We start from the raw sequence: 24,454 nt of genomic DNA, 5'->3' as shown, positions 1-24,454 counted from the left end.
ACCCTCAGAGCTGTATTGTAATGTGGCCGCCACTGACATCTGGGGACTGCTGAGTTCCTACAATAGGTCGGTCTAGACTGAGACATACTGGAAGTTTAAAATACAGGATGAGTTTTAAAGATATTGTTTCTTTGTTGTTGTTTTTTTAATACACACTTTAAAAATAATTTATATGGATTACATTTTAAATCAATATTTTGTATATATTAGACTAAACAGAATGTTATAACCAATTTCACTTGCTTATTTTTCAGGCAGTTACTAGACAATTTTAAATGACATACATGTCTCTCATTTTTATTTGCTCTACATTGCTAACTGAGAGGATTGTCTTCCTTTTCAAAGCTCAGGCTGCCTTCCCGGAAGACAAGAAACAAGGAAGGTTATAAAATCTTAAACTATAAAATGAATATCGTTATATGTTTTTCTTTGCTGAAATATATATGTGTGTGTATATATATATATATATACTGTATTGATATTATTTATACGTGGATCTCAAATTACATACGAGAGTAAATGCAAACGTCACCTACGCGGGGTGAGGTCCCAGTGCAGGAGGAAAGACCTACTTTCAAAGGCCTCTAAAAACCTGCCCTTCTGACTTCGTTCAGCACTGTGTCTGATCACATCTCCTGTCACTCAGACCCAGAGGAGGCGGGGCTTGGAGCCTTATCCAATCTGCGGCTCGGTGGAGAAAAGTGTCCAATCAGGCTCTGAGCGAAGAGGAAGGGACGGCTTCCGGTATCCCCGGGAAATTCATCCCTTGAAGTCTTCCACGCGACCGGGTCTGTCTCCTCTGGTACGTGTCGTGTCCCGCGGGAGTCCCAGGCCACTCTGCCACAGCCTCTGTTGCCCTGTGACCTTCAGATACCAGGAGACCTATAGAGAGAAGACCGGGACACCCTGGAAGCCTGAAAATGGTGAGTGTTTGTGCCGCGTCTTCCGAGAGGGGCAGGGGCTGGTGGAAATGACGGGGCAACCGGCCGTGGCGGGACCCGAGCCACCCCGCCAGCTCTTGCACCCAGGTCCCTGATAGGCGGCCCAACCCTCAGTCCCCTTAGGCCGAAGGGTGGGGCTGGGCCGCCTCCCATGACCAGGGGTATCCTGTCCCGTCCCTGTCGCATGAGGCCCGTCCAGGAGCCTTCACCGGGCAGATCTGCGCCCGCAGCTCCGTGTCCCCCCAGCTTGTGTGGGTTCGACAGGAGGGAGGATCCGGACTCTGTACTGGGCTGGTGCGTGGTGGGTGGGAGCTGTGGTACGTAAGGTCGCCAGATCCTCTTTACTCCTGTAAAAAAACGTTTACGATTTTGTTTGAGCAAACAGAATCATCCATCTGGAAGCTGCCGGCTAGAGTTTGTGGTTTGGGATCCACAAGAAAGGTTTTTATAAGGTGCATGAGGAGACAAACCAAATTCAACAACTGATTGGGTGCATCTATTTAGTTGTTTATTTAGAGTATCTAAATGGGTGATTGTTATGTAATCAGAGATGAATTGCTGGCTTATGGTTGGTTATGGCTAAATTGTGTTTAACATTAATTTACAAGAAAAACATGAGTTGCATTTGGGTTTTCTTAGGTAGAACCACAGGACACTCCAGTCACTTCAGTGTAATTGCCTTCTATTTAATTATTTCAGTAGTCCACAGGAGGACTGGTTTTCACTACATTTTCTGAATGTGTGTCAAGCTGAGTCTCAACTCAGTGACCCAGACTAACTAACTGTACTAGGGCTTGCAGTAAAATCCTAAATTTCTTGTTTCGTTCCCACATTCTGAAATGTCAGCCCTCCTTCTCCAGCTCACATTATCAACTCTTTTGTGCTTTATATATATTTCAAACGGGTATAGTATTTTAATTGTTTATCCCCACCCCTTCACCCTCACAGAGCAGTTAAGTGGCTCTTAACATAGTTGAGATAGGAGTCTTCTAGTATATAACTCCTCTAAAAAACTAGTTCTTGGGAACTTTAAGACTTTCTTCCCCAATCCTGGTTTCCATTCAATGGGGCCACATTGCCAGTCCGCCAAAGGAATGCCGGTATTGAGGGGGGAAAGATGAAAATGATTCCTATCCTCTGCCTTCTCTCAGACTTGTGAAGGGAGAACTACCATCCCAAAGGACAAGGAATCCCCACCTCAGTGAGGCAAGAACCTGAAAAGCAAAAATCACTTAGGGCACAGCAGGAGCACAGAGCAGTTTCTCTTGGGAAGGTGGGCACTGAGCATTTCAGTGAGGAGGGTGGAAGTGGAAGGATCAATGTCAAGTGAGTAACCTTAACTGAGAAGCAGAGACATGCCCCTTGTGACTCCAAGCTAAGACCATTCTTGAATTTGCAAAAGGAGTCAGGTCATTCTGCAGAGCCTCTCTTCTGGTGTCCCAGAGTATTCACATCAGCCTGGAAGGAGCCTTTAGTGGAAAGAAGCTATAGAGCCCTGGAAAGTGGTGATCCTTCAGGTGGATGCAGTTGGGATTGGATGGAAGCAGACTTGGGAGGCTCTTTCTGAGTATTACTTGTAGACTTTGTAAAGCAAAACAAATTTGAATTTAGGTAAAAATTGCTTAATTTCAAAGGAGTAATTCAATAGGGAGAAAAGCCACTAACTGTAATATTTTTGAGAAAGCCACTAACTATAATATTTTTGAGGATTTACAAAATTAAACAGAAAATAACTTTCTTTCATAGGAAAGAGCAAACAAGATTAGAAAAAAGATGGAAGGGAAGGAGCAGAATGGAGAGTGACAACATCAGATTCTAGATCAGAGAATGTTTTACCCTGAAGTCAGTATCTTCTTAGGAGGGACATAAAGAGGGGTTATATATTGGCTAAGGCTGATAGTGGGTCAGATTTTAGACAACCTGGGGGAAGGTTGGTTAACAGGTATTTTGATGTGACCTCTGAAGACAAAACTGTTCAGCTAGTTGTTTGAAGAATAATATGGGAATTTGCATAGTTTCCAACTGGCCTTGTGATAGTTTTAAAAGAGAGGATCGTCTGATCATAATGCGGTAAGCTGCTCTTGGTAAACATAGTTAAAGGGGGATTTCTTCAATCATAGCCACTTACCAGGATTACTCACCTACCTCATCTCCCCTTCCACTCTCCCTTGCTGTATATATCTCTTCTATTTTGTTGTTCTTGAGTTGTACCCATCTTTAACCTGGTAAATGTGTATAAAGTGTTTTGCTATTAAAATTGGGAAGTTTTGAAATCCCCTCACTCTATAGACAATTGCTCAGAGGTATAGGTGGTTCCCTGAGGTTTGTGCCTGGTACCTGCAGTGGGGACAGTGTTGTGGAACTGAGGTCTGAAATTTTGGGATCTATACTGACTCTGGATAGTGTCAGAATTGAATTGTGGGACACTCAGTTGATGTTGAAGTATTGGTTGATGTTCAGCCAACTCCACACATTTGGTGTTTGAAGTGTTTTCAGTAAAAGGACCTCACAGGTCACAACCTGAAGATGAGTCCAGGTGAACCATTGGTCACTGGTGAGAACTGAGACCCTAGCAGAGGGAGAGTTTCCATGCTTGAAGAGGGGCAGAAGGTGTGTGGAGCTCCCAGTATTAAGTTTCTCAGCTACCTAGGAATGAGCTACAGCGGCACAGTGAGCGTGGTCCCCAATCACAGGAACCTGCTTAGCTTACTGACTATGCGATTTATTGTGAACTGTGGGTGAAATAGATGGCTTCCTTTTCTTTCCCTTTTTGTTTTCTTTATAAAAATCTTGCTGCCATCTAATTCCAGATTGCTCAAGTGTTTAGTTATTTGATTCAATGATTTGAGTGTAAGAATTTTATTTTGTTTCTCGAAAATCACAGTAAATTGAGTGATGTGATATGAAGATGAAAAGAGAATATGCTAAGTTTAAATAGTAATAATGTAAACAGTCATGGATTCCATATCCAGGTGAATAAACAGGCCTTGGTCAGTTCTGGGTCTTCCTGATCTCCTCTCCTTTCTGCTCCCAGAGATGATTACAGAATTGAGGTTTTTTTGTTATCCTTTGTAGCTTAACCATGTATTAATTGTGAAGAAGAGTTTTGCTCAGTTTTCTCTTTTGAGTTTTCAGTAACTAAATGTTACTATTAATATACTATCAACATTATGCTGACAGAATTATGTATGGTTTCTTTGCTTCAGTCTGTTGCACACAGGCTGCTGTCTGAGGCCATAGGTTACCCAGTTACTCATCCATTTCACTCTTTATAGACTTTGAGCTGTTTCAAGTTTATATTTTGATGTTATTGCCAATGCCATTCTTGTTTTTGTTCTCAGTGTAAATGCCTTATAAGTTTGTTGACCTAAGAGAGAAAATGACACAGAATATAATTTTCAAGAATTTTCTAGAGCCAAGGTGAGGACAGTTGCCTGAAAGAATCAGGCCCAAGTACCTTGGATATGGGCTTGGTTTGGCCTTTGCTACAAGTAGGTTTTTAAAAGCAAAAAGGGAATATGGAGTGGGCCAGTACAACCTTGTTTGTCAGGAATTCTCAATGCTTTACAGAAATAACATTGACTAGTGGCTGGCTATGCATTGTTGACCTGTATGTTATGAATTATATTGTCCAGCTTGTGATCTTGTTAGGTTCATTTATAACTATTTGTAGCATCAGTCAGTGTAGATTCCACATAGCAAACAGTTTCTAGAGATAATTGCTGAGTTTAAGTGTCAAGTGGGGGAGTTGAATGTGACTGCTGCCTCATTCCTGTGTTCTCTGGACCTGTTAATTGAAAAGTAGCTTGCATCCCCCAGATTAAAAAAAAAAAAAATTCAGTTCATTCTCATTGTTAGCAGATTATTTGTTCCCAGCAAGAATGTGGGCAGTCTGTTCTAGAACACTCACCCAAGCATAAATAAGCCAACCAAGAGCTGCCAGGCTCAACTGTGGGGGCAGTTGTACAGTGTGGGCAGAGACTCATTCAGAATGTAGGACTTATGGGGCTGTCTTCTGCTTGCAAGGAATACCAAGCAGGTCCACTGGATGCATGGGCAGGCTTTTCTAGATTCCCACCCATGTCTGAAATCACACCTCCATTTCTGATTTTTCTGGGCTCTGATGGGAAAACTCATCTCTAAGGATGTCTCCAAAAGGAGAGAAAGATGAGATTTCTTTAGAACCTCAGAAACTGGGACTGCAGACTGAAGAGTGCATCCTTTCTTAAGGATGTTTTGCTTAGAAAGGCAGGGAGCAACTTCAGAAGAATACAAACCAATTTGTCCTTTGTGGTTCCGTGGGGGAGAGAGGGATGGGAAAGATTTCTATTTGTGTGCTCCTTTTTGTTTTACCAGGCATTAAAGTTAAGAATGCTCCTCTTCTCTTTCTTGAAGATGGGGGCATCCTGGAACCTCCAGCCATTTGTCATTTATTAGCATACAGAAGACACTTTCACTTCAGACATTCCATAAGTTTTAGGGGCTGTGGTTCCAGGAAACTGAGGCAGAGACCAAAATATACATTTTTTTACTCTAATCACATTCTCACATTCTCAGGCTCAGCTATGGCTCTCCCTGGGAAGATTTGCCCTGGCTTCCTCTTTCCAGTGAGAACCGACCCTCACCCCAACACAGCTCTCCTGATCCTGTGCACACACATTCTTTATGGCAGCAGCATGTTCTGGCACTCAGCGTTCTCCTCTCAAATGATCTTGAAGTTCTTTAAGTACTTGCTTATATAAGCTGTGTCTAGTTCACCAGTATATTCCTAGTGCCAAGCACAGTGTCTCAGTAATTGTTTAATTAATAAATAATGGCACTATTTGTGGAAGGGAATTAGAGGAGTTGGTCAGGTTCTCAGTAATTGTTTCATAATTAATAATTAATGGCAGGTTCTCAGTAATTGTTTAATTAATAAATAATGACACTATCTGTGGAAGGAATTAGAGGAGTTGGTCAGAGCAAACCTTACTCAGCTACTCCTCATCTGGGTGATCTTGGGCAAGTGTCTGCCTTTTTCTTCTCTGTTACATTCTTTGTGACACAGGGAGTAATTATACTTTCCTGGCAGTATAAGAATTTAATGAGTAAAAATATCTAAAGAGATTTCAAATGCTCTTTCACTATGAAAATGTTCATTTGTTTGAGCTGTTGACAAGATCATTCCAGATTGTTAACATTTTTAATTTTGTTTTATTTCACATGAAATCCTAAAACTTAACTTACTTCATTGCATATAAATAAAACACATTTTTAGTTATGCTTAATATTTCATACTAAAATTATCAAAAATTGTTAATAGTTGATAGTTACATGCTATTCCTATATGCTGCATATTTTTGGGCCTGTTTTTGTTTATTTCTGAGATTATGTATTTTCCTAGCCTTTTTTAGTATGTTGTGTCTAGTTTACAAAGGGCTTACATTCTCTATTCAGATGAACATTGTCTCCCTTATCGTTAGATAGTAATTCCAGCCACAGATTTTTTCTTTTTGGGGGGTGCATATTCTCATCAATCATCTGGAAGATTTGAGGCAGTGATCCCATTTTATATTTAATTTAATTTGATTTTTTTTTCAAGTCAGAGTCTCACTCTATCATCCAGACTGGAATGTACTGGTGCAACTATGGCTCACCACAGACTCAAGCTTCAGGGCTCAAGCAATCCTTTCACCTCAGCCTTTTAAGTAGCTGGAACTACAGGTGTGCCAGCAAACATGGTAAATTTTTAAATTTTTTTTGTAGACATAATATCTTGCTTTGTTGTCCAGGTTGTATCTTGATCTCCTAGGCACAAGCAGTCCTCCTGCCTTGGCCCACCAATATGCTGGGATCATCCATGCCTGGCCTAATAATCTAATTGTATATTTTCTGGATATGCAAGTCTCTGGACACTATGTAACTACCTCCTTTTTTCATATATTTCACATGTGTCTCTTATCAGATAATCCCATTTATTTCAACTATTGTTTTTTATACATCCTTTGGATAGATAGATTATAGACATCATATCTAGATATGTAGATATATATGTATATGTATATCTAGCATAGGTATAGATAAAAATAGCTATTTGTTTTGACAATGCTGTTTTCACAATTAGGAACAATGATTTATTTTTATCTCTCAGACTATCTTAATATATCAGTATAGTTTACATCTTCAAGTATATTTGCATTCAAATAATAAAAATAGATGTACAATGTATTATTTTTTAATAAAACATTGGATTCTATTTAATATTTTTTTGTTAGGACTTCTGTACCTGTTTTGACACTTGAGATTAACTTCAGTTTGTTTTGTTCTGACTTTATTTCGGGTAATACTACATCATAGAAAAACCTGAAAATTATCTCATTTTGACTGTCTGGTGAAAATAGAACACACTCCACTATGACATCCCATTAGATAACTGCACTTAAAAGTCATGAGAACTAACTTTTATTTGTGGGGTCATATCACCAATATGATATATGATTATCTTTATTTTAATTTGCTTGTCATCTTAGTGAGCATTTTGTTTTTTAGTGAGCCTTTTTATTTCTACTATATTCTTGTTTATTTATGAGCCACTTGCTTGTGTTAGCTCTTTTCTTTTATCAGGGTTCATTTTTTTCTTTGTAGAGGGAGTCTCCTTGGTCGCTCAAACTTCTTTGTACTTGAGTGAAGAGCAAGAAAAGGGTCTGGAGATGCAAATTGATAGACAACTATTTGCTTCCATTTCACATGGCCTTTAGAAAAGAGATGAAGCAGTCATGGTTCCTTCTGTCCAGGAACTTTCAGTCTGGCATGCAATCATATGATTAACTTCAACATCGTATAGTCAGGACAAAGAAGCAAAGTTTTCAGGGATCTTAGGCATCTTTTGTGACACTTCCCTTATGTTATTGTTGTGCAATCAGATGTTACCACCTGAAAAGCTACTTAGGGACAGAAGAGCTTTTGTAAGCTCTTACCTTATTGTGCTTACCTTGTTGCGATTAAGTATTTAGCTTCTAATATAAGTGTAATAGAAAACCTTAATAGTTCAGGTCTTATTGTTTGTTATTGCATGTTATAAAATAGTCAAAGACTTGGCTTAAATAGATTAAAATTATACAAATTCTGGAAGTCAGTTTTTTGGTCAAGCTTAGAAAAGACAGCTGAAAATACCCAGCAGCATAGACATCAGAAGCACATGCTCACTTCCCCAGCCCAGACCAGGTCCACCCTTTTCTGATACTTGCGCACACATAACTGACTACAGGAGGTCAGAGGTTTTGCTGGCTGTTTCTGCCATCTCTCCAGAGCTGGTGCTTACAATTTCCTGAACCTCAGAAGCAGACACTTAGGAAAGAATGGGAGCATATTTTGGGCCCTAATTTCTTTTCATTCAAAGCTGTGTTTCGCCAGGCTCAGTGGCTCAGCCTATAATCCCGCGCCTTTGGGAGGCTGAGGTGAGTGGATTGCCCGAGCTCATGGGTTCGAGACCTGCCTGGGCAGGCAAGACCTCACCTCTACAATAAAATAAAAAAATTAGCTGGGCATGGTAGCGCGCGCCTATAATTCCGGCTACTCGGAAGGCTGAGAGGGAAGGATCGCCGGAGCCCAGCAGGTCGAGGCTGCGGTGGCCGGGAGCGGCCACTGCACTCTAGTCTGGGCGACAGAGTGAGACTCCAACTCAAAAAAAAACAACAACAACAAAAACCCTGTGTTTCTAGACATTCCACCTGGCCACCTGTTCTCCATTCATGCAAATCTAACAGTTATGCCACAAGTTAAAAGAAAGTATATATAAACACAGTAATGAAAAACCCCTCTGAACTACACTTAACTCTCCATTTCTGTATTCTTTTAATCTATCTATATTTAGCATTTATTTATTTATTTGTTTTAATAATTTGTTTGAGGAAGAGTCTATGTCACCCAGGCTGGTGCATGGTGTCACCATCGTAGCTCGCTGAAACTTCAAACGCTCAGACTCAAAGCTATTTCTCTGCCTCAACCTTTTACATGGCTGGGTCTATCAGAGTAAGTCACCATGCTTGGGTATTTTTTGTAGAGATGAGGTCTTGCTTTGTTGAGCGGGCTAGTCTCAGACTCTGGGCCTCAATTGCCTTCTAAAGTGATGTAATTGCAAGCATGTACCAACATTTTTGGCCTTTATTTAGCTTTTACTTTATCCACTTTCTTTAAAAATCTATGATAGAGAAACAAAAGATTAGGAAGGATGGAATCTTCTTTATCTAACCCCTGTTGGAAATCATAAAACACTTAGTACCAACCTCCCAGGGTGTGATAAGTATTAACTTACATAATGTGATGTTTCCAGCACAGTATATCCCAGCATACTTGTGAGCACAGAGTACATGTTCCATAAACATTGCATTAATGCATGTACACATGTTGTTTTTGAAATACAGACTTCCTTAGATGTTTCTGCTTTCTTTAGCCTCTTTAAACTTTATAATATATATATTTATATTTATATTTTTGAGTTGGAGTCTCACTCTGTCACCCAGACTGGAGTGCGGTGGCACGTTCATGGCCACTACAGCCTCGACCTGCTGGACTCAGGTGATACTTCTGCCTCACCCTCCAAGTTGCTGGAACCACAGGCATGTGCCACCATGCCCAGCTGATTTTTTGATTTATTGTAGAGACAAGGTCTCACTATGTTGCACAAACTGGTCTTGAACCCCTGAGCTCAGGTAATCCTCTCGCCTCCACCTCCCAAAATGCTGGGATTACAGGCATGAGCCACAGCATCTGACTGCCTTTGTAAACTTAAAGAACTAGCAGAAAATTACATTTTCAGGATGGAGATTGGTATTTTACATTTGAATGAAACGTATTTGTGTTGTGGTAAGAGTGTTAGGTGTGTGGGGCTCTGCTGTTCCTGCTTTCTCTAGCTGAATGCTACTCCAACAGGTATTGGGGAAGCATCATCAGAATGACAAAGGACTTGACAAAGAAGACAATTCATGGGCCCCTTCTAAACCTTCAGAATTGCATTGTAGTGCACCACATGATTTATATGCATATTTTAGCTTGGGAGTCAGCTCAGAATAGTAACTTTGTCTAGGCTTCCATTTAGGATCACACGGCCAGGTGGAAGAAACACCAGCACCTGTGGTCTCTCCACAGATTTTGTCAATTGGTGTGAATAGAAGCTTAATTGTTTTATGTGCCCCATGTGATGCTACCATGCGATGGGGGCAAGCATGAGCTCTCCCAGGTGCATTGTTGCAACTTCCATTCAGCCTTTGTTCCAAGGGAAGGTGACAAGGCCTCCTTGGCTTGGGTTTCCTGGGGTCAGATCAATGCAGCCCATATTCCCATTACTGTAGCAGAAATCCCTGGCCTGGAGTGCAGGACATAAGAAATTCACATTTTGATCTTTATGTAGATGCTTATTGTTTAAGAGTCTCTTACTGATTCCTGTGATAACAAACAGGAAAGGGTGGACTTCTTATGTATTTTTAGGTCCTTTCCTTTCTGGGTGTGGGTATGGTGGTAGCAGGTGAAAAGGTTGTGTGATACTTTTAAAGGTGTATTCTCAAGATGCAAGTGGAATTTGTCGAGATAATCTCACCAGAAAAGGAATCCCAGAGAAGGAGGAAGAGCAAGAAATGTCTGGTGCTCAGGTAAATGTCTCAGGTTAAGGATTCTGTCCACTTTTCCTTCTGGAATTTTATGTTTAATACTTGATATTTTATTACTTCTCTATATAATTATGTGTCTGCCTATTGAGTTTGTTTCAACAACTTTTCTTTCTTCTTACAATATTCAAGGGCTTTTGAAAACTGCTTTTCTATTTATCAGAGGCTTCTCTCCATACTCTCCATCAAGACTTCTTATATGCCATAAAAAATATCTCATCATGAATTTAAGCCCCGCAATATGAAAAATGCTCTTCTTGTGGCTGTTAAACATGGGAAGGTGTGGGCATTGCCCAAGATTTCTGTTGGGAATAGGGTTGGGTCCTCAGATATCAGTGAAGAAGAAAGACATGTCTTGTTTAGGTTCCTTCTGGATCCTTTATTGGCTCTTGTACAAAACAACTACAAAAATACACAGTTAAACAAGATAGCAGTTATTGCCCAGAATAACTCAGAATGTACAACATAAACAATAATTGGATGTACTTGATCTCTATCTAGGATGCCAAAAAAAAGACTATTTAAATACACTACTAAAGGTTTTAAAAGATGGAGAGTATAGCTTGAATGTTACATAAAACTAACATTGCTTCATGATTATATTCAGTTTATAACTTTTTTTGGACAGGAATATCACAAAAGTGATTATACTCTCTTTGTGCCTTACCATCTGATACCAATTTGTCTTTGATTTACCAACCGATTTGCAAAAACTATCACTGTTAATCTGGAAGCTCTTCCTGATTTTATAATTCTCCTTTCATATATCTTGCTTTGGAAAATGAAGGATCTTGTCTTTGATCACTGGTCGTATGAACTGGGGTAAATCCAGACTCTCTAATTTATTATGTTTGACAAAATCGTTTCTTTGGGCCAGAAGCACTGGCATCACAGGCAAGCTTCTTAGAATTTCAGAAACTCAGACTTCACCCCAGAGCTCCTGAATCAGAATCTGCATTGTAACAGAATCTCCAGTTAATTATTGTATTGGACAAAATTGTAGAGGCTCTTTGTCATCTGAACAGTATTATCCTGAATGATCTAAATATAGCACTTAGAATGTACATGCCTTTGTATGTACCCTAATTATATAGTGTATCACCCACAAAAGTATAGTATCTACACTGGCTTTGTAGAGCTTATGCCATTCTCTTTCTTCAGTCAGAAAATACATTTGCCAATTTTACTGTGTTAAACAGTATCTTATCAAATAATTTCAGTCATACCTATAAGTTAGAACAAGTTGTCTTAACTCTCTCATTTCCTGAAATCAAATTAAAACCCCTGTTCATAGCTCCCTGGTAAATGTTTGTTTTTATTTTCTCAGGGGATATTGACATTCAAGGATGTGACCGTAGATTTCTCTCTGGAGGAGTGGGCATGCCTGAGCCCTGCTCAGCAGAATTTGTATAGTGATGTGATGTTAGAGAACTACAGAAACCTGGTCTTTGTGGGTGAGTATAACTTTCATACACAATCTCTCTTCCATACTAAAAATTGTCCCTTTTTTTGTAGGATAGGTTTCTGCTTTGCATGAATGAGTTTTTGATCCCTGCTTTTGAGTAAGCATTGTGAGATTATTAAAGCAACAAAAAGATTCAAGATGCTTCATCTTGACATGAACCATCCCATTTCTTTAGATGATCTGTATCCTTTACTCTAGATTAATGGTAAATACAGAAATTTAGTCGCATAAAATATTGTTGCCCACAACTTAAAATCCTTTTGCTACCATCAGTTTTGTCCTATTAGTACTGATTAGTGGAGTTAAGAATTTACATATTTCAAATATTTTCTAAATAGTCTAACAGTTTTGGTCAGAAAACGGTATTGTGGGATTGATTTTCTATAATCTTCTATAATGTCCTTGTGCTCTACTGAACACAGCATTAGGTTGGTAATTGGAGTTCTCAGCAAGAGCTGTGTTATTTTTTTTTACTAAAACCAGTCTTGCTGTCTTGAAAGCCGGACTTGATTATCTTGCTGGAGCAAAGAAAAAAGTCCTGGTATGTGAAGGGACAGAAAAAGTGGTCCTATACCCAGGTAGGTAGGAGTGAATGATGCAGATGCATAGATGAGAGGTCCCATGGTCAAGGACAAAGCCATACCTTAAGATGTGTTTTTGAATCTCTGTTCCAGTGGAACTGGATTCTGGGAAGTTTGGGTTTCTTTCTTTTGTGCCCACATAGTAGCTTCTTTTGTCCTATGCTCTTAAGTTCTCTGAAAATTCTTTTACTTCACTGGTCATTTTTCAAGGTTGCAGTGAGAGCCAAAATCTTCATGGCTTGTGAAGCCATAATTTGACTTCTCTTTCATTGCTTTTGGTGATATGAGAATATCTGCATATTTACTAGAGCTGTCTGTTAAGCCATTTTAAGTTCCCTCTTTGCAAAATGTCTTAAATGTGTAAATATAGAAGTAATAATGGAATTACATCCAGAAATCCCAGGAACATCACAAACAGATGTATATTTTCTTCAGCTTTAAAAGGTTCTCTTTATGGAGAATTAAAATGAAAATGTAGTTTTACTAAAATTTATAATCAATAACTTTTTTTTTTTTTAATCAGGTCTCTGTCACCAAGGGTGGAGTGCAGTGGCATGTTCACAGCTTACAGCAGCCTCGACCTCCTGGGCTCAGGCAATCTTTCCACCTCAGTTCCTCAAATAGCTGTAACCACATGTGCATTACAACACCTAATTTTTTTTTTTTTTTTTTTTGTAGAGATGACATCTACGTGGCTTAGGCTTGTCTCAAACTCCTGGGCTCAAGCAGCTCTCTCTTGTCAGCCTCCCAAAGGGTTGGTATAATAGGCATGAGCCATCTCACCTGGCTATAAGCAATAATTTTATCAGAACATAAGGATTTTTTTAACTATAAAAAGTACTGTTATTTTTCTTGAAAAAATTCTATTTTTAGTATGAAGCGAGATTGAAATCTAAACTCTATATGCCCAAAATTCTCAATGATAATGTAGTTTAGTGTTTTTCCTCTATACATGTCTTCAATACATTAGTTCATTGAGGAGCTTAGAGCATTCTACGCATATATTAAATGATCAGTTGTTACCTTATTTTTAATAACTATCATTTTATAATTTTGTTTAATATAAAGTTCACCAGACTGTTATTTTACATATATGTGTATATATACACACACACAAACTTATGTTTATATATGTGTGTATGTTTACTGTGGATTTTTTGCACCAAATTACCAAATTGTGTAATTATTGTGTAGAAGATAATTGATATGTGTATACATTGCAAAATAATACAGTCAAGTTAATGAACACTTTCTTTACCTCACATACTGACTTGTTTCTTTTTTAAAAAATATAGTGAGAATACTGGAGATATGATGCTTTAGCAAATTCTAAGATACAAAACATCCTTATGAACTATAGATATGAAGCTATACATTAGATCTCCAAACTTATTTATCTTTCAACTGGAAGTTTGTACTCTTTGGACAAAATCTCCCATTTCCTAACCTCCAGGTTATGATAACAAGCATTGTACTTTCTGTTTCTATGAATTCAATCTTTTTGGATTCCTTATATACTCGTGTGTGATATCATGCAGTATTCACCTTATTTTGGCTGGCTCATTTCACTTAGCCAAGTGTTCCACAGGTTGATCTATAGTGAAATGTCAGGATTTTAATATTATCTAATAGATGAATAATATTCTATTATGCATGTATGTATGTATATATTTTATATTATACTTATATTCATATGGCATACATACATGTATGCATATATATATATAAGATATATATATATATACATATACATATGTATATATATATATCTTATATTTTGGCCATTGTGCATAATGTAATAATCATGGGGGTGCAGATATTGCTTTGAGATACTGATTTTATTTTTTTAATTATATACACAGTTGTGGATTTCTAGACTTCTGGTAGTATTTTTTTTTTTAAGAATCTCTGTACTGTTTTTTTATAATGACTAGCAATTTCAAAATCACCAAGAGTGTACGGAATTTTTTTCCCTACAGAAAATCACACTGAGAAATTTTGTCAGAGCACAAACATCTCATTAAACATGAAAATTTTTAATCATCTATTTTATTAATATATTTTCTTCTTCTTAGTTGGACGTGCACTAGAAATTTAAACTATATTCCAAATGCCTCTGTATATAAGAGTTTATTGTGTATACTATCCTTATAGAATTATTAAAGGCATGAATGCTGTAAGAGAACTTAGAACATTGCCCAGTACATACTAAATTCTCAGTTGTTACCTACTTCTTAATAACTATTTTGTAATTCTGTCTTCTTTAGAATATAAAGATTACCTTGACTGTGTCCTACCTATACTTTTGTTTTCTGATTTGTTATATACCAAGTGTGCCAGCCATTTGAGTTTCAGAAATTTTAAAATAACATGCTTAAATTTGAATGTTATATAAAAAAAGAATTAAATAATTAGTTAGTACCCCATAGTTCTTAAAAGGTTTTATTTGTGTGTTTACGTTTACTGCATACAAATATTATCATTAGCCTTTCCATCTGTTTTCCTCTACCTTTATCTGAATGATAGTATAATCCATTTCTAATTGTTCATATTATATATGTGTTTTATACCATATTTTACAATATTACTGGGTTTCTGTATTTAGAATCACAAGGTTATTCTGTACTTCTAAAAGCTGGATTATAGCCTTTCCATTTTCTGCAAAAAGAGCAGCAATATAGTAAATAATCAAAAAGATTCTCTAATATCATTTGTATGCTGATTTTTTCTCTCATCAAAGATATTTATGCACAAACCTTTTAAATATAACTATAATCATTATTCTGTGAAATGTTATTGTCTTAACTGTATACTAGTGGTTCATCACTTGTACTTCTTATGGATGCTTCGTCATTGTTGAAAATTGTATTTATAAGGATTCTTATTCAGTAGTATGCTCTGTTTATTCAATATACTGTGGCTTAAAGTGTCTTTTTATTTTATGTTTCAATTTATATTGCTGTGGTTAATTTTTTAGGGTACAGCACCTCACTTGACTGTGCTCTTAATTTTAATTTATATATTATAATTTTGTTTGATAATATTCAACTCTGAACACTTAAGACAGTATGAGTAAAAATCAACCTCTTAATATTACCCCTATGTTTTTGTGTAACTTGTATATTTGTTTTCCTGGTTGGTGGTCAATAACTGTTTTTCCTAAGTGTGGTCATAGGCATTGTGTTCCTTTTGATTTCTTTACTGGTGAATGTATATTATCTTTGTGTGAGAAAAACACTTGTGATATGAAGGTAATTTTTGAAAAACGTTCTAACTCTATCTCTTTTAGGCATTATTGTTTATTTTAATGATAAAAATCACATCTCCTAAAATTTATAATCTTAAATATTTTGAATTACACATTTCAGTCATGGTAAGTTTATTTATGTTGTTGTACCATGTCTCTAAAACACTTTTATCTTACAAGACTAAAATTCAAGGCTCCTGAAAGAACCACCCATTTCTTCCATTTCCTGGCCCTTTAAAAAACCATTTTATGTTTTGCTTCTACCACTGTAACTACTTTAGATATCTGATATAAGTGAATTTGCACAGTTTCTTTTTGTGGCTGACTGATTTCATCTAGCATAACAGTATCAAGGTTTATTTTATTGGAGATGTTAGAGGGTAACTGGTTCCTTAAAATTTGAGTAATATTTTATTCTGTTTACATTTAAAATTATATTTATCTATTCACTTGGGGTTTTTTCTTCTGTTATTGAATTTTGATTTATTCCATTTAGGTCATAAATAATCTGTAGGATTTCAATGTTTAAAACTTTGCAAAGACTTTTTTGCCTAATGGGTGGCTTATCTAAGAAAATATTTTACTGCTAATTAGAAGATTGTATATTCTTCTATTGTTGTGTGGAATGTCTTCTATATATCATTTAGAGCATGTGTTTATAGTGCTTTTAAGTCCTCTGTTTCCTTAATATTTAATTTTGCTTTATGATTTATTACTGGAAGTAGGGTATAGAAGTATCCTATTATCATTTTGCTGTATATTTCTTGCTTCAATCAGTCAGTGTTTTCTTTATTTGGAAACCTAAATCTGAGACACTATTCAAAAGACACACAGATACATATGCATTTGTTATAATTTCCCAGTGAACGAACTATTTTATTATTTAATAACCTTATTTGTCTTTTGAAATTTTTGCTTTAAGTGTATTTTATAAGATGTGATAGTTTTTAACTAAAATATATGTTTGGCTAATATAATATTGAAGTTTGCTTTCATTTAATTTATATTTGCATGGAATGTCTTTTTTCATCCTACCACTTTCTGTCTGCTTTTGTCTAAATTGAGTATTTTTTTTAGAGATATATACTTAGGTTTTTTAAAAAAATAATTTATTCTAATAATTTATGATATAATTATAAATCTTAATACATAAGGATTTAAATAATTTTCTACAAGAGGATTTGTCATTGCCATTTCTTTGCTTTTATTTTGCATATTTTGTCTTTTTAAAATTTCTGCTCATCATATTTGGTATAATTTTATATGGTAAGTTTGTAATATATGTTCACCTGAGGCTAGGAAGTCATGTAATTTGTCATTTTCATTTTATTCAGCTAATTCTTTTCATTTCTTTCATGATCATTGCCAAAGCAGAGGATAAAAGATTTGTTCCAAAAAGTGGTATTTAAAAGATATGGAAGCTTTGGCCTTGGGAATTTATACTTAGGGAAAGACAGAGAAATTGTGGAGGAGAGCAAGGGAGAGAAAGGATGATATAATGGAGTTAGCCAATGTCCACAGAACAATCTTTCAATATAATAAATGTGTAAATGTCTTTATTAGATTATCAAATCTAAACAGAATTAACATGAAACGTAAAAAAGATAAATCCTACAAATGTGAAGAATGTAGCAAAGCCTTTTACTGTTTTTCAGACCTTACTCAACATAAAAGAATTCATAATGGAGATAAACCCTGCAAATGTGGAGAATGTGGCAAAGCCTTTAACCAATACTCAAATTTTATCCAACATAAAATAATTCATACCAGAGAGAAACCCTATCAATGTGAAGATTGTGGCAAAGCCTTTAAACTGTGCCAAGACTTTACTATACATAAAATCATTCATACCAAAGAACAACCCTACAAATGTGAAGAATGCAGCAGAGCCTTTAACAAATACTCACACCTTACTCAACATAAAAGAATTCATAATGGAGATAAACTCTACAAATGTGGAGAATGTGGCAAAGCTTTTAACCAATGCTCAAATTTTATTCAACATAAAATAATTCATACTGGGGAGAAACCCTACCAGTGTGAAGAATGCGGCAAAGGCTTTAACCAGAACTCAACCCTTACTCAACATAAGAAAATTCATGCTGGAGAGAAACCCTACAAATGTGAAGATTGTGGCAAAGCCTTTAAACTGTGCCAAGTTCTTACTAGACATAAAAGAATTCACACTAATGAAAAACGCTACAAATGTGGAGAATGTGGCAAAACCTTCAACTGTTGCTCACACCTTACTCAACATAAAAGAATTCACAGTGGAGAAAAACCCTACAAATGTGGAATCTGTGGCAGAGGCTTTAAGCAGAGCTCAATCCTTACTCGACATATGAAAATTCATACTGGAGAGAAACCCTACCAATGTGAAGATTGTGGCAAAGCCTTTAAACTGTGCCAAGACCTTACTAGACATAAAAGAATTCATACTAACGAAAAACGCTACAAATGTGGAGAATGTGGCAAAGCCTTCAAACATTGCTCAAACCTTAATAAACATAAAAGAATTCACAGTGGAGAACAACCCTACAAATGTGAAGAGTGTGACAAAGCATTTAACCAATATTCACACCTTACACAACATAAAATAATTCACAGTGGAGAAAAACCCTACAAATGTGGAGAATGTGGCAAAGCCTTTAACCAATGCTCAAATTTGACTCAACATAAAAGAATTCATACTATAGAGAAACCCCACAAATGTGAAGATTGTGGCAAAGCCTTTAAACTGTGCCAAGACCTTACTAGACATAAAAGAATGCATACTAAAGAAATGCCCTACATTTGTAGAGAATGTGGCAAAGCCTTCTACTGGTGCTCACACCTTACTCTACATAAAATAATTCACAGTGGAGAAAAACCCTACAAATGTGAAGAATGTGGCAAAGCCTTTAACCGGTGCTCAAACTTGACTCGACATAAAAGAATTCATATAGGAGATAAACTCTAAAAATGTGTAGAGTGTGGTAAAGCCTTTAACCATTGCTCAAATTTTATTTAACATAAAAGAATTCAGCCTGGAGAGAAACCCTACCACTGTGAAGAATGCAGCTAAGGCTTTAACCAGTGCACAGTCCTTACTTGACATAGAATAATTCATACTGGAGAGTAACTCTACAAATGTGAAGATTGTGGCAAAGCCTTTAAATTGTGCCAAGACCTTACTAGACATAAAATAATTCATACTAAAGAAAATCCCTACAAATGTAGAGAATGTGGCAAGGCCTTCAACCATTGCTCACACCTTGCACAACATAAAAAAATTCGTACTGGAGAGAAACCCTACAAATGTGAACAGTGTAGCAAAGACTTTACCAGTGCTCACAATTTACTGTACATAAAATAATTCATACCTAAACAATGTCTTGCAAGTTTGCAGAATCTGCTAAAGGCTTTAATACTTGTTCACAGCTTTCTCAATGTCAGATAATTCATACTTGATAAAAGGATTACAAATATAATGACCTCTGAAATACCCTTCACAAAATATATGCCAAAAAAGTATCCACAATTTAGAGATGTTAATTTATTACTTTTGAAGTTGAATTAAATCGCAGTAGCAATTTGTAGTATGGTGCTTGCTCAATTGCTGCCATTTTGAATATCCTGCCTGTCACATGGTAATGCTAGCATTCATTTGGTTAATGCCATATTTTGTTCAAACATACATAACATGTGCATACATTTTTTAGCATTCCCTATATTCGTTTTAGAGAGCAGAAGAGCATACTGATGAAAAGCATTACAAGTGCAAAGAGGAGTACATGGCATACTATTGTACACAGGAGAATTTATATCGGAGACAAACCCTCCAACAGTTGCTCAAATTTTATTCAATGTCAGAAAATTTGTATTGGAGAGAAAGCTTACAAGTGTAACCATTGTGAAAAAACCTTTGTCCAAAAAAGATTTCTTTAAAAAATCATAATGCTTACTAAAATACTCCTTATAGATGAATTAGATGTATATATAAAGTGCAAATAATTTGAGGAATGTTGTTCCCATAGTTTGTGTATATATATTATGTTTGTGTGTGTGTGTGTGTGTGTGTGTAAATGTATATATTTGACTTCTTTGCTACCATGTGATTATTATGATGGTTATAATAATGATGATATTGAGGCATAATCAAAAGTCATCTATTTCTGAATCTTGAGTGAATATATACATAATTTTGTCCTACAGTTTCTTTGGACATTCAGTCACTCTGGCCAGAAAAGCATGTACAGACTATTAGTTTTTATTGAAATGAAGCTAAATATACAAATGAATGAGGAGTACATTACAGATCTTATTGTACACAAAAGATACAAATATGTTACTCAAGAAATAAGCATTTCTAATAAAAAAATTCTAAAATAAACACATGTGAGAGTTGTGTAGCATGTAATTTTTATGAAAGTGCGTGTGTAATATTATTGAAGGAAACAAAAATAGAACGATAGTGGTAATTTTTTAGTGTTGAACATGTAATTGCTTCTCACCAGATAATTTTAAGGTTTGAGTAATTCCATAATGAATGTATTGGTGTATTTTATTAGTGCATTCCATGTTTTCCCTTCATTTGGAAAACATTGTTTAAGCTAATTTTTTGTTATTGTTATTGTTCCTTCACTATTTGGAGTGTTGTTTTTTGTAATTTTTTTCATTTTTATTTTTTAAGTCATTGTCTCACTCTAACCCAGGTTGGATGATCACAGCTCATTTTTGCCCCCCTTCCCCCGGCTCAGGCAATACTTCAACCTCCACCTCTTGAATAGTTGGGACTACAAGGTTCATGCCACCATCCCTGGTTATTGTTTTTGATTTTTTTTTTATTAGAAGTTAGGTCTTACTGTGTTGCCCAAGGTAATCTCAAACTCCTTGGCTCAAGCAATTCTTCCACCTTTTTTTCCCAAAGTGCTGGAATTATAAGTGTCAGCCACTGTACCCAGCCCCTTTCATTTTTTATAATTGACATAGTTGAGTTTTTTGGCTTCATTGAACCAATTTGTTTATGTAAGCACTGGGAAAGCTTCATAAGTAACAGGACTTTTTTTAAACATGTGATTGACATGAGTATACACAGGACAGTGCTGGGTGTTTCAAAGATGCTCCATTATTAGCAGTAAATATTCCTGTTGGGGTTTGTGGTCCCAGGAAAGAGATAGAAAATATCAACCTTAAGAAGTTGTATTGATTCTGCATGTGGACAGAGGACATCCAAACACAGGCTGCACAAGCACTGACTCTCTAAACTTAGAAAATTTATGGGGTTTTCCCCTTATTTTTTAAATAACTTCAGATTTTCACTGTCTCTTTATGTTCACCTGCAACACCATGTGGATCAGCCCTTCTTTGCCTTTGTAAATTTTGGTGAAATATTTGAAATTTTCTAATGTAATCTTTTAAAGTTTGACAGTTTGATGTTATTTATAAGTCATAAATAAAATGTTTGGATTACTTTATTGAGGTAAGAAGTGTGCTGTGTCCATGAACCAGAAAATTAAGTCAGATAGTTAGCATTGCTTCTCTTTGTTAAAGGAAAACGTTATTAGATCCTAACACAAAGTTGTAAATGTAAGATTAGTTAGAGTAGGTAAAGCATTAATAGCAGTTGAGAGTATATTATAAGTACTATATAAAACATCAGGATTTTAAAGTTTCTTAAGAAAATATATCTTAGAAATAAAGTCTTTAGAATTAATACTGAGTGAAGAATTTTAAACACAATTTCCTGTGAAACTCAAATAGCACTAAGTAGTGCTTATGTTTCCATGAAGAATCTTCTAAGTTTGACTGTATGAAGAGATCTGCAAACATTTTGAATTTGTTTATTAAAAAATTGTGTATTCTTACATGTTTAAACTTCATTCGCTTTCATAGTGCTCTTCATTTGATGTAATACATCAAATAAGACACTTTTTCTTCTGCTCAAAAGTTTAAAATGATGCAGAAGAATAAATAATGAAATAAATAATGATAAAAGACTCAATTCACTAGCAAGAAATATCCATCTTAAACATATATGCATGCAACATAGAAGCACCAGGATTTATAAATTAATTATTAAGTAAATTAAGAGAGAACACTGACCTTCATACAATCATAACTGGAGGCTTAAATACACCATGGAGAGCTCTAGGTACATTGTCAAGGAAAAAAAAAATGAACAAAAGATTTGAAGCTTTAACTTGATGGTTGACCAAATGGACTGTTTTTGGGTTTTTTTTGAGTTGGAGTCTCACTCTGTCACCCAGACTGGAGTGCAGTGGCCGCTCCCGGCCACTGCAGCCTTGACCTGCTGGGCTCCGGCGATCCTTCCACCTCAGCCTTCCAAGTAGCCGGAATTACAGGCGTGCACTACCATGCCCAGCTGATTTTTTTGATTTATTGTAGAGATGAGGTCTCACTGCCCAGGAGGGTCTCGAACCTGCAGGCTCAGGCAATCCACTCACCTCAGCCTCCCAAAGGCACGGGATTACAGGCTGAGCCACTGAGTCTGGCTTGGACTATTTTTTAAATTGAAAAATTTAATTTATTTAGAAAGTGAGAGAGAGAGACAGGAGATTCGCCTATCCCCAAGGTAGGGGATTAGGCCAAAGTCAATAAACATGGCAGCCATAGCTCAAGGAGCCATAGGGACACACCAGAGTTTGACAAAGCAATTGCAGTCAAATGAACCTAGTAGACATCTACAGACAACTTCAGCCAACAATTACAGAATATGCATTCTACTCATCAGCACATGGAGCATATTCCAAAATTGATCACATTTTTGGTCATAAGCACAAATTTCAAAAGATCAAAATAACATGTATCATCACAGATCACTGTGGAATAAAAATAAACTAGCCACCAACAAGATACCTCCAAAACACACATAGATATGGACACCAAACAATATGCTTCTGAACAACTTCTGGGTCAACATGGAAATCAAGACAAATTAGATTTCTGAAAACAGACACATCAGAATCTCTGGGATGCTTGAAAGTAGTATTAATGGAAAGTTAATAGCATTGCACACACACGTTAAGAACACAGAAAGATCCCAAGTAGTCAGTCTGACATCACACCTAAGGGAGCTGAAAAGGCAACTCACCAAAGTTCTAACTTCAGCAGAAGAATCCAGATCACCAAAGTAAAATTGCAACAGGCAAGAGAAGACAAACATACCATAGAAAAAAATCAAGGCAAAAAATGTGGTTCTTTGAAAGAATAAATAAGATTGATGGACCCCTAGCCAAACTGACTCTTTTTATAAAAGAGAGAAAAAACCCAGATAAACCCAATTAGAAATGAAAAGATGCAGTCATGGGTGACCCTGAGGAAATTCAAAAGATTCTTAGAAATTACTATAAAAATCTGTACAGAGATAAACTAGAAAATCTAAAGAAAATGTTTCTGACATCACAACATCTCAAGGTTAAAACAAGAAATTGAAACTCTTAATAGAACAATAACAACCCAGGAACTCATCTCAGTTTTAAGAAATCCACCTACCGGAAAAAGTCCTGGACCTGATGTCTTCCCAGCTGAATTCTATAAGGCATTCATGGAGAAGCTGATACTGATCTTACTGAAAGTTTTCCAGTCAATCAAAAAAGAGGGGATGCTGCTCAGCTCATTTTATGAAGCCAAATTATGCTTATACCCAAACCTGGCAAAGACTCAACAGGTAAAGAGAATTACAGACCAATCTCCTGAATGAACACAGATGCAAATGTCCTGCACAAGATTCTAGCAAATTGGATCCAACAACATATCTCAGGAAAAATCCACCATGACTAAGTGGGCTTCATTCTAGAAATGCAGGACTGGTTCAACATTTGCAAGACCATGAATATAATTTGGCACATCAACAGATGTAAAACCAAGAACCACATGATTATAGCATTAGATGCAGAATAAGCATTTGACAAAATCCAATGTCCCTTCTTGATAAAAACACTTCAGCACCTAGGGATAAAAGCAACATTTCTGAAAACAGTAAGAACTATCTATGAGAAACCTACAGCCAACATTTTGGTCAATGGGCAGAAATTGGAGGCATTTGCCCTGGGAATGGAATTAGACAAGGATGCCCACTCTCACCCTTCCTGTTCAACATATGCTGTAAGTCTTAGAGCAGTCAGGCAAGAGAAGGAAGCCAGGGTTATTCAAATAGGAAAAGAGGAAGTTAAGCTATTCCTTTTTGTGGACAATATCCTGTATCTTGAGAACCTTGCAAAATCTGTCAAAAGCCTCCTCACACTGATAATCTAGTTTGGTAAAGTTTTGGGGTACAAAATCAGTGTTCTAAAGATGGTTCCATTTCTATACACCAGCAACAAGTAGAAAGAGTGCCAAAAAGCACAAAACCACTCACAATAACCACTCCCCCACACACACCAAAAAAAGAAAAATACCTTGGCATCTACTTAACCAGAGAAGTGAAAGACACATACAATGAAAACTACAAAATGCTGCTAAAAAGAAATCAAGGATGACACAAATGGAAAACATTCCATACTCATGGAATAGAAGAATCAATATTGACAAGCTGTCCTACAGAAAGCAATATACAGATTCACTGAAATACTCATCAC

The 24,454-nt window shown here is 36.4% G+C and overlaps 1 protein-coding gene across 1 annotated transcript; it reads left to right on the top strand.

Annotated features, from left to right (window-relative positions):
* Window positions 1-781: 781 nt before the first annotated feature.
* LOC103275814 (zinc finger protein 93-like) lies at window positions 782-19,496 on the top strand. The gene is made up of 3 exons (XM_008073221.1): window positions 782-923; window positions 11,910-12,036; window positions 17,531-19,496. Exons 1-3 carry the CDS (start codon window positions 921-923, stop codon window positions 18,832-18,834), a joined length of 1,434 nt encoding a protein of 477 aa, XP_008071412.1. The 5' UTR covers window positions 782-920; the 3' UTR covers window positions 18,835-19,496.
* Window positions 19,497-24,454: the final 4,958 nt, after the last annotated feature.

This window comes from Carlito syrichta, unplaced genomic scaffold (assembly GCF_000164805.1).
Source record: "Carlito syrichta isolate Samal-C Ts95f unplaced genomic scaffold, Tarsius_syrichta-2.0.1 Scaffold315756, whole genome shotgun sequence".
NCBI lineage: Eukaryota > Metazoa > Chordata > Mammalia > Primates > Tarsiidae > Carlito > Carlito syrichta.
The sequence above is the reverse complement of the archived record's forward strand: the minus strand, read 5'-3'. Positions and strand labels throughout refer to the sequence as shown.